Source organism: Vanessa atalanta, chromosome 24 (genome assembly GCF_905147765.1).
Source record: "Vanessa atalanta chromosome 24, ilVanAtal1.2, whole genome shotgun sequence".
Lineage (NCBI taxonomy): Eukaryota > Metazoa > Arthropoda > Insecta > Lepidoptera > Nymphalidae > Vanessa > Vanessa atalanta.
In genome coordinates, this window is record NC_061894.1 from 3074812 (window position 1) to 3087135 (window position 12324).

The window sequence follows — 12324 nt, forward strand, 5'->3', positions numbered from 1 at the left end:
ATCATCCTCAGCTACATGTCTATGATATATTTTGTTATAGTCTTATCTTAAAGTAATTTTCAACTTCATGGCCGAATACATTTATGAAAAAACTTTTATAGTAATAATTTCAAATTCAACATCTCAATGGTATTCAAACTAATACACAAAGCGATGTTTAAGTCACATGGTAAAATTGTGGTTACCTAAGCTAAAGTTGCCTTCAATCCTAACCTAAGCTTTAAGCTTTGCGGAATGATATCTTAGACTAAAGTTGTTTAGTAGCTTTCTTAAATAATAAATGTATAGTTCATAGGATTGAAATAACGAAAAAGCTTAAAATTTTCTCATGTTCACCTTGAACTTAAAAGTTTTTAATTAGGCGAACCTATATCGCTCACACTCCTAATTAATTTGAGAGGAATTAATTAAGATATGCTACGAATCGGTTTTGTAAACTTCCACACGGGTGTCGTTGAGTTTGATTGCGGTGAAAGTCAAGTTGAGCAGTTCTAAGATTGCATTAGTCGAGAGGTTGGAATCAGTTTCGTTTTAGTCGACACTGGTATAGTAAGCTAACTAAGCTAAGCTAAGTGACTTAAAAATCTATATAAACCTCGGACAAAGAACCATACGCGTTAGTTGATAAAACCTACATAAAATGATATATCGAGACTTTCAAAAAATTATATCCACTTATGTTCCAGTAATTATTATTTAAGCTAAGTTCATGACCAAAATGTTATTGGTAATTTCTAAACAGTTACGTTAGACAAACAGTGTAAGCTTGATACTATTTTATTTAAAATATTATTATATGTACCCCCATTTTGTTAACACGCTGTGCCACGTAAACCTATTAAAGGAGCCTGCCTAGCAATGATCGGGTGAATTTCTTGTCCCGACTTCGCGCGAACCAGACTTATTCAAGTTTGCTTGGTATACGTGAGCCATTTCGTTTTGCCATTTATTTTGTTTTACCTTTGTCGTGGTTAACATTTATACGTGAAGTAATGGCTGTCGTAAAAGGTAAATTATTTGAAAAATAGATTTGTTGACTATTAAGTGAAGCTGTTGTTTTTTAAAAATATATATTTCGATATGTTTAATTATATCAACTTTGGAGTTATTAAAAACATATAATTCATTTCATATATTACGTATTAGTTAAGGATGACATAATTTGTATTTGTAACATTCTTATTATAAGAATTATTAACGTTAAGTCCTTAAATTTATACAAATGTGAATTAAAAATAGTTACTGCACAAATGGTGGCAAGAATGCTAGCAGTTTTTCCCCGTTGAATCACAATATCGACCTTCTGGACAAAAAGCAAACCAAGTCCTCCTGTAACCAGTGGAGGCAATAAGGCGAGGTGCTATACATACTTTTAATGAAGCTTTTTGCATCACTACTCCAAGGGCCAAGTGTTTCGACAATAAATGGGAAAAAAAGTAATTTGACATAAGAAACGAATATTTAGATCGTTTTTTGCTTCAGCTTTTTCCGCAAAGGCACCAGCTCTTAACATTGTTTCTCGGATATGAGACGGGGCTAACGTATCAACGCATGTAGCGTCCCACACAAAGTTCCTCGTTCCCAGGGAACCAATGTCAGTCCATTACATTTTTTTACATTAGGCTGTAAATTTCCCACGCCTGGGCTAAGGTCTCCTCTTCCTTTGAGGAGAAGATTTGCAAGTCAGATCAGGTCTCTTACTTGGATGTTATATGTAATTTTGTTATTTATTTTTAATTATATATTTGTTTTATATACAAATTATACAAAAACATGACATCAAAATAATGGTTGATTGAAAAAGGATTGACAGATACCTTTATTGGTAATGGTCTCTCTGTTTCTGATTTGCAACGGATCAATCTCTTTATTGGGCCGCAGGTTCAAGATTGATCTACTGGTCAATGACTACAATTGATATTTACCGCAGATTGTGGATGAAATAATAATTTTAGCAATAAGTAGGTGTCTTTGATAGATCGTAATAAATGATAACATAATAAAAAAAAAACCTTGTCCCAATGTATTGGAACCTTGAGCGTAGTAATTAATTAATTCTTTTATAGAAATTCCAAAATAATCAAGGAAAGTGGTTTCATTAAGATAAAGATGTAATATGTAGAGATAACCCAGTTTTTAATACTCGTGAAACTCTTTCGAAGATTCCGTATTCAGTCCTGGTCACTACTTTGATTTCATGAGCTCAATTTGATGCTATATAAATAATTCATTTCATGCTCGGTTGGGAAGGAGTAAATGGAAGAAAACGCAAGTGTATGGTGATAATCTGCCACTTGTGCAATCACCAACTGGGTCAGAGTCATGTTCCAAAACTTTACCTCAAAGAGGTCGCAGTCGTAAGGGCGTCAAAGTTTGTAAAGACTGTTTGTTATTTTACTTTTCTTAATTTTGTATTTATTGTTACAGAACAATGGACGTATTGCGGCTGAACATGAGTGTGTGTAACGTCTAGAAGTTATCTAACTTCTGTCAATATTATTTAACAAGAATGGCGGATAATGTCGCCTTTGATGATGAGGTAAGTGTCAAAATTCGATTCTATATTGATTATACAAGCAAAACCGTCAGTAGATGTTGTGTGCCATGAAAACTACGCTGCATCTTCCGTCATATTTTTTTTTGGTATTTTGTTTACATAGTACTTCAGTTAGGGAACAATACAAAATATGATTTATTAATACAGGCTTGTTGTACTCTGTGATTTGTCGTGACAAAAATATGTTTACCTTCAGATCCCGTATTTTAACGTAAACACCCATCCATATTCAGGTGTCAAGTTTTTTCTAAGACAAACATTGTGATCGGCTCAATAGTTGAATCATGATAAGATTTTTTTATATATATATTATTACCATAAAAAAGATAACAGAATGATAGAGTTACTTTAGCATATATGATATTAGTGTAAACAAGGCTGATTCTTCTCTTAATTCGATGAATGTTTATATTTCCCTTATACTCGAGTTTACTCTGCATTAAATCTGCAAAATTCGCTTTATTTAATTACTCGCTAATCAAAATCGAAGATCCTATCACCGGAAAATGAAGGGATCCTTAATTTTCCCTGGTTTTTTCTTATCTTCCCAATTAAAAATAATTCAAGCTACAAATTTAAGATATTTAATATTCAATAAATTCTTACGAATATCGTAGGTCCTATAGTATTTGTTATTTTGACGGTTTATCTTTTTTGTTACGCAGCGAGAGTAACCGATCGGCCATATTTGTATCTCTATTCGTATCTATCGCTGTTTACTGGCTTGAGAGTTACATATCAATACAAGTTATCGCTATGTCGTACTTGAAAATTGTGTGAGTTATTGAAGCACAGACCAATTCTATTACATTTAATATTAGTAGATATGATAATCGTATTTTTTCTGTTTTTAAAACATATATTTTTTTTATTTTTGATTAGAATATTTTACATATTCTAACAACCTTTCTGCACAGATACGAAAGGCCAATTCTTAGTTTAAAAAAAATATCGGAAAGAAAAGCCATTGTTCCATACTTTTGCATAACTTTGTCGATCTTTTCTTTAGTTTATTAGTAATTTTCGATTTAAATAGTTTACTATGTGATTTATAAACGTCGTTTAATTGAAATTTAAGCCAGTTACATAGTTGCTAGTTGAATGCACTTTGACAGTTTTTATTTGCTTCCTGATTGGGCGAATGGTTATTGCTGTGCAAGTTTGAAAATCGAATGAAATTGGACGCTTGATTTTGTCACGTACATGTTAGTTAGCTTGGGTTAAGAACGTTATCGATAATAATATTATCAACATTTAAGCGTTTGCTTGTTTGTTTTTTTTATTTGAATGCATTAATCAGTTCAGTTCAGTCTCTGATTTGAAAAATTGACAAACTTTTTTTGAGTAGATATAAAAATTACAAATGCTGGCGTCGATTAATAATAATTAATATTTATAATAGGGCGGCAAACGGTATTGGTCAACTGATTGTACGTGATCACCATCGCTCATAAACATCGGAACTGAAATATATGAGTTTGTGATACCACTCTCAGCTGTATAGATCCCATCATTAGTGCTATTGCAATACGAACTATTGATTAATTATTTACTTTAAATGATGTTTGTACGAAACATTTAAAGTAATAATTTATTATATTTGAATTATAAAATTTTGACCCATATATCCGTTCTGACGTTTCAATAAAAAATATAAGTTGAAAACAACTGGAGCGTTGCGCGAAAAAATAAAAAATGTTTTAAAAATTAAAAGTCGCACGCGACCTGAATTCATTTCGAATTTTTTTTCCATTTCTAACGGGCTCAGACCTCGTTCGAAAAAATACATTAAAAATAACAGGACTCAATTTTTTTACAGAAAAACTATGACAACTCTTTTAATAAATACAAAGTTTGTTGTAATTGTTGGTATCATTAATCATGCAATCGTAAATTTGATCATACATAAATATTCAGTATACAGGTTTATTGGTAATTCGACTTATTCTCGTTATGAGGTGATAGGGGTGACTATTTGCGATAATTTTAACCCCCAATATGCATACTGCAAAGTGAACCATTTTTGAGTTATCACGTTTTCTAGTTTTTTTTTTTTTTTTTAAGAATAACTCATTTATTTAAAATAAAGTATCAATTTAAATTTACATATATTTATATTTTTTTCTTCTGATTTACAAAAACGATTAAACACTGGTTATTTATCAATATTAAAAAAATAATTATCGGTCCACATTTAAAAATGCGAGTCGGAAAAAGGTATTATTTCAATAATTTTTTTTGAGTTTTTTTTTGAGAAACAGTAACGGTTTCAGAAGCCAAGTTACAATTGAGACATTTTAATGTAGCCTAATTAAAGTTTTTGCTGGGAGTGACTTCCCTTATTGCATACAAAAAGTCGCCATCTTTTCCTAAGCTGTGACCTAATTACCTACTACTAAATTACCGAACTAATCAAATTATTCCGCATCATATTTGATGCGTTTGCAATTCTTATTTTGCGATCTCTCGCGGATGATACAGACGAGACGTCGTAAACTAGGCATTTCATACATAGAAATCAACATAGTAGTAACGCGATTATATTATCCATTTTATTTAAATTAAAAAAATTATTGAGCCGAGATGTCCCAGTGGTTAGAACGCGTGCATCTTAACCGATGATTTCGGGTTCAAACCCAGGCAGGCACCACTGAAATTTCATGTGCTTAATTTGTGTTTATAATTCATCTCGTGCTCGGCGGTGAAGGAAAACATCGTGAGGAAACCTGCATGTGTCTAATTTCAACTAAATTCAGCCACATGTGTATTCCGCCAACCCGCATTGGAGCAGCGTGGTGGAAAATGCTCCAAACCTTCTCCTCAAAGGGAGAGGAGGCCTTTATCCCAGCAGTGGGGCATTTACGGGCTGCTTATGTATGTATGTATGTATGTATGTAAAAAAATTATAAATATTACTACTTAAACAACTGAAGTGTATGTTTTATCTGGGAGTATAAATAAAATTCAGAAAAGGAAAATTTTGTTTCGTTTTTCTTTTATTGATTTTTAAGTAGAAACCTGAAGATATGAAGTTGACATCCTTCGTCTGATCTATCTCAGAGCGTATCAGGTTGGCGACTCCCATGGGACTGAGTGTATAGCAAATTTATATATATTTGTGTCTACTTTATGAACTCTAATATATTTTTTGTGGTATAGATAGGCGGACGGGCTAATGGCTCATCAGATGGTTAGTAGCCATGCCCCGTAGACATTAGCGCCGTGAAAAAAAAAAATTTCTTACATTGCTGCGTCAACGACTTTGACAACTAAGATGTTATGTGTGCCTGTAGTTATATTGGCTCATTTAAGCTTCAGACCGGAACACAACAATATTGCTGCTTGGCTTGTCTAGCCACCCAGGCGGACTTGTAAAAGCTCTACCACCAAGTCTTGATATCTTGCCTGCTGTTGTGCAGACGGCCAATCACTGACGGCTTTGGTCGAAACTAGTTCACGATGACACTATTCAGATTATAATTTACCAATAATAATAAATAAATACATTCAAAATTTAATCTCAGGACACAATATTAACTTTGCTATGGAGTTGGGGCAGGAAGAAAACGTAACTCCGTTGTGCCGATATTTAAGTGAATTTTCTAAATTTCAATTTCAGTAGCTTATCAAAATCACGAATTCTTTAAGCCGAGAATGTATTGAATCGGGAGCAGTGCCAAGTTGCCAAGTTCAGTAATGAGACTATAATTAACTCAGCCAAGTTCACTGTTAATATTAACTGCTGTTTGATTTTAAATTGCTCAATCGTGTAATATCCAAATAAAGTTTGAAAATGCATTGTAATTATACGTAATTCTAAATTATTAATTTATATAGTACAATAAGGGTTAATTATTTCTTTATTTTTAAATGCTTAATAATATTAGTTTTTATAACAATCTGCGTGTTCATTAAAAAATCTTGTGCTGTTATTTTAATAAGAAAACAACCATAAAATACAGAATAAATTACTAACAAAGTGTTAAATATGTAATTTAATTTCGAATATTATTAAAGTTAAAAAATATACGTTTTGTCATGTTGATTTAAGTATATTATTACCTAGACGATATTTTTAATGTATGTTGCTTATTTCAACATTCGAGAAAAGGACTAATTAAATTATCCTTAACACAAGTTATTGAATTAGCCTAGCTACGATAGCCATTACCTGATATATATTTCGTTTGATGACAATCTTATTATACACTGAGACTTATATTTTCATATATTTTTTCGTGGAATAAATATGTATCTATATAGTTTTACTTAGTGGTACGGCTTTGTGCAAGCCCGTCTGGGTAGGGACCACCCATTCATCAGATAATCTACCGCCAAACAGCAGTACTCAATATCGTTGTGTTCCGGTTTGAAGGGTGAGTGAGCCAATGTAACTACAAGCACAAGGGACGTAACATCTTGGTTCCCAAGGTTGGTGGTGCGTTGGTGATGTAAGGAATGGTTAATATTTCTTACAACGCCATTGTCTATGTATCCACTTACCATCAGGTAGCCCATTTGCTCGTCCAGTTACCAATATCATAAAAAAAAGTTTGCGTAATAATATTTTTGTTTGACCTAGCTTATAGTTTTATTAGGAATTATATATTAATGTTCTATGTTGCGATCTGTTTCCTTAAGTGAAAGAAATATTGTTAGTGATATGTATTTGTTGTGCGAATCAGCTGTTTCCTTGAAAAAATTAATGGGACCAGTTTTTCCTTTTTCCTCAAACGAATAATTAATGATAAGCAGTTTTATATATAACCATGTTGAAGTAACTTTCTTTTTTGTTCATTTAACTTATTATTTCCTACAAATAATAGTAATTAGTACTTCTTCTTCTATTGTCAAGATTTGCCTTTTTATTCGTTACTAGTTGAAGCTGTGGCTATTTCGTATATTTTTAAATTCAACATTGAAGAAATTGCACAAAAACTATAAACGTTTCATTCCCTATTTGAAGAATTAAATAAAATATGACCCTAGTCCTTTCTAAGATTTCAAGTTTACTCGATGATATATTTGTTTAACATCGTTACAGTGGACGTATTAATAAATTTATGATGATGATGAATATGAGGAATTAAATAAGACGTATACATTTCCTTACCATTACATAGTATAAAACAAAGTCGCTTACCGCTATCTGTATGTATGCTTAGATCTTTAAAATTACTCAACGGGTTTTGATGTGGTTTTTTTTATAGATAGTTTCTAAATGAAGTTTTATATGTAAAAAACAGGCACAATATAGTAGAAAAACACTAATAATTTTAGAGATTTCCAAAGTGATGACCTAAATAAACACATTTTTTGCATTAATCCTTATCCAATTAAGTACCTTAAATACATTGTGCGTTTAAATCAAAATTGCCCCTTTACAACATGTAATTGTAATGAATATTTTCGAAGATATTACAGATTTAAAACGCAGGGACCTAGCAGTTTGTATTGTCTAACGACTGAAAAACTATAATATATTTAGTGGCACCATTGCACCCGTGCGAAGCAGGGGCACTAGTTTATAATAATACAACTTTGATTCGTACTTTTATATAAGTCTGGTTGGTATAGTGGACGACTTTTTTTCGCTGAATAAACGCTTTACGTGTTTCCTCCACTTGATGTGGGAAGGCATGTGGGGCTCGCCGAAATACCCACTAAAAATCCAGCGGTACCCACTCTGTCTTTTCATGGAATCGCTTGCGCATACTACCGTGACGTCTTGACGGTAGTCCCACCTCAGCGAGCCTCCAATTCCTAGGGGGTTCTCGGGGATAATGGACGAAATACGCAACTTAACAAATGAACATGTTCTTTCGTATCAATACTGATTTATAATTTTAATAACCCCTGGGGCAGCAATAGCACAATACAATCAGCATACTATCGAAACAAATGCTGACATACCCTCACTACGTATTAGACTGACATAGATAATTATAAAAAACTTTAAAAACAAATCAGCCTTAAGCTATGAGACTGCCCCAGCGGTAGGATATTAGATTCTGTTAAATTTTGAAATTAGATTTATCTTTCAGGCAGTACTGTCCACATAATTATATTATGTATTTTATATTTAATATTTTACTTGCGCAGTAAAAGTAATCCAATATAAAATTTAGTGTCTGAGTTTTAAGTATTGAAGTTTAAAGTGTAACTTAAAATGAACTTTTTAATTAATTAACTTTATTAATCATCAAATTATATTTGAAGTTCTGAGAATGCGGTGGTTAGAAGACGTGAATCTTAACCGATGATTCTGATTTCAAATCCGAGTTAGGACTACAGAAACCAGAAATTCTGCCACATATGTACCAGCGATTCACATTGGATCAGCGTGGTGGAATTAGCTCCAAACTTTCTCCACAAAGGAAGAGCTGGAGTAAGCCAGTTGCTTTTATGCACGTTAGCGAAAGATTTTACTTACTTATTTCTTTGTTGGTCAATGATAATGCCTTTTGAATAATTTCGACCACGATAGCCATTCTTAGCACAGACTAACCAACCCGCACAATATATGTATGTTAATAATGCACAAGTTCTACCACGAGTTACTTGCCGGTTCTTCTCGGTAGAATCTACATTCCGAACCGGTGGTAGCTTTACTTTAAATAGTTTGTTAAATGACGATTCAAAAGTCCTTGTAAAAGCCTAATTGAATAAAGTATATTTTGATTTTTTTTTTGATTATTCTCTCACCTCTACAATCCCAAGGGTCGGCAGCCCAACACTACCGGATCCACAACCTTAAAAATTATTACTTAACAAACCAATGAGGGATTTAAAGGGCAATATTTTATTTATTTATTTAAATACTACAACAATGTTTTAATTTCGAATCAATTCATACTTGCTTTCATTTTATAAAATAAATTGTGAGAACCTTATTCATAGTGTATCGTTCGTTTCGAAACTGTAGCATGAAATTTGGCAGTTAGGTTCCCCAGAAACCGGTTTAGGTGTAGACATCTGCTAAGAACGAATTTTACGAAACTTTACCCCTAAGAGGGTGAACCGGTTGGAAGTTTGTGTTTTATAAATTTCACGCGTGTAAAGCCGCAGGTTCAGCTAGTTGTGTAATATAAATAAAAGAGCTCAAGTCATTTGTAAAGTTATTGTATAAATGAACAATTCTTTTGCTGGATACGCCTTTTTTTATAAAGTTATTTTTATTATTAATTGTGATATCAATGACATTGTATAAAACATGGAGTAGAATTAACGCGATCAGTCGAACCACACCCTTGTGTTATATCAAGGATGAAAATAGTTAGGAAATTGTTCATAGATTAACTTTTCCTTATTGGTGAGCATTCTGATTGTGGTAAGTATCGACTCGATCAAAATAACTTTGTTTTTGTTTGTTATTTTGGTAACATTATTACGACATCAAAACTTCAACCAGACTCTTATTGAACGAATTGTTTTGAGGTCATTTACATGAATTTTGTATACGGAAAAGTCTTTGGGGTATTCCGTGAGGACCTTTACGTTTCCTAAAAGAAAAAGAATAATAACATATCATTTAATATAATTAATCAAAAAATGTCTATTGAATATTTGCTAGTAATGAAAATTAATTTAGTATTTGTATTGATAATATTGATTTAGCGACAATTTAGAAATTGACTATCAAAAGACGATTGCCATCACGGGATACCCCTCATATGTGAAACATCGAAATGAATGATTATTGAAAGTTTTTTTAAGAAATCAAAACCAATAAGAAATAAATATATTTTTCTTTCTTATAATATAATAGCAACAAAAAATCGGAAAAAGTCTCGGAAAGGCAAGGAAGTAGAGAATGGCCGAAGAGAGGAGGTTCAAACAACGCTTAGTAATTAATAAGATAAATTACAATGATTATAATAATCCCAAATTGTACTAATTGAGGAAATGGACTTAAGATAATGCCGCTGTCAAGAGTCCTTCAGACAGCCATGACGTGTGTATTTTTTACGAAAGTCAACAAACAAACGCGAACAATGGTATTATTTTGTTGTTTTTGGCCTATCGGCCTCGACAGCGTCCGGGAATATTGAGACTAACAACAGATGCTGGGAGCCCACTCAAGGGAAAACGAACGAAAAACTAAAATTACATTCAACATATACAACTGGTACTTTGTGCAGTCGTGTTTAAGTATACATTGGTCAGATATGTGTGTGCCTTTTATTTGTATAAAATGCAAAGAGACAATACAATAGATTATACAAACAAGGGAAAACGAACTAAAAACTAAAATTCAACTCAACATGCATATGTATATGTAAGTGCTACAGATGGTATTTTATGTAGTGCTGTTTACTTAAACACTTTACACTGGTCAGATATACTAACGTGTAATATTAATACTTAGTATCCCTGTCTGTGCCTTTTATACAAGCAAAGAGGTTGTACATCTTAGATCCCATAGCTGCGTTTGAGTAAGCGTATTTATATAAGGAGACGTTTAGGTATCTTGCAGTGTTTATACGACATACGTTAATTTGGATTGATGTGTACAGTTTATCATGTTGGTTGATGTTTATGGTTTCTGCTGCATCGTTTTGGGTCGTAGCGTTAACTAATATATTAAACTCTCTTTTCTGATTAAGTGAACACTCTAATGCAATCATTGTCACGGCATAAAAGTCGGACTTACTTCTGAAACACGCCAATAAATGGTTCATATTAAAAAAAATAAGTCCCTAACATTTCCTATATATGATTTTAAGCAATAAATCTACTGACCCAAAGCAAGTTTTTGCTATGGAAGGATATGTTAAAATTTGTGCGTAATATTTGCGTGACTATTAGAAAGTAAAGCCTCAATAGCAAGCACTCCGACTTGAACTATCGATACTTATATTGTAAATGCGCACGTGACTCTGTCTGTCCCGTCTATTGCTCTTTCACGGCAAAAATGTTGAACCGAAGATGAAGAAATTTGACATAAAGCAAGCTTAAACTTAAAGACAGTTGACTTTTTATTCCTAACACTTGACGACTAAACTCTAAAAGGTGAGAGAAGCCGCGGCTGATAAATAGTTTTTTATATATACCAGTTGAATTTAAAAAATGTATATAAAAAGTCCTCATATTCAAATACAATTAAAGCGTTTTCGAGTAAATTAATTTAATAAAGTGTAAATAATTTTCTGCGTTTTTTGGTTTGGCTTTTTTTTACTAATAACAACGAAATCAAAAAAATAATAATTCTATTAGCAAATTGACTTCATGCGTTTTCTTTAAACAGGCGGAAGTGTCTAAGAAGAGATTGTGTACTTACTTCCTTCCTTGATGGATTACAAAAACTTTTCGCGGTTTTCCTGTTTTAATAGGAAATTGTTTTTCGAGGTACCAGGCAGTCATGAGATTGTAAGAGGCTTTGTTTAAATCTGCCCGCAGAACAAGTAATACTTTGGGTCGAAAGGCGAAACTGCCACGTCTCGGATCGCCAGTTATGTAAAGTTGTCGGTTAAATTATATTGCAAGTTTGGTCTTGAAATTTTGTCACAGAAAATCCGTTGTTAAGTTTACCTTCTGGCTTATCTTGATTGATTTGTTTGCTCGTTTGAATTGCAAAGCTGGAGTACAAAGGTAGCCAATTATAATAAATATATTGAGAGTAATATCTTATAAAATCGTTTTCTAACAACCAATGTGTTTTTTTACTATAGTTTTTGTACATTATGGACAACTATAAAATTTATTGCATTTCTTTGCTTCATAATTTAAAAAAAAAAAACTATAACAAGGAAGAGGTCGTAAAAAAA

General features: G+C 32.4%; 1 protein-coding gene across 2 annotated transcripts in view; it reads left to right on the forward strand.

Annotated features, from left to right (window-relative positions):
* Window positions 1-2421: 2421 nt before the first annotated feature.
* Window positions 2422-12324, forward strand: part of LOC125073581 (inactive dipeptidyl peptidase 10) — a 162743-nt gene continuing 152840 nt past the window's right edge. The window contains exon 1 of one of the 2 annotated variants that reach the window (XM_047684454.1): window positions 2422-2539. In XM_047684454.1, coding sequence (XP_047540410.1) covers window positions 2510-2539 — 30 coding nt within the window. In that variant the 5' untranslated portion in view covers window positions 2422-2509. The remainder of the gene's footprint in view (window positions 2540-12324) is intronic. The other variant, XM_047684453.1, reaches the window with a different exon arrangement.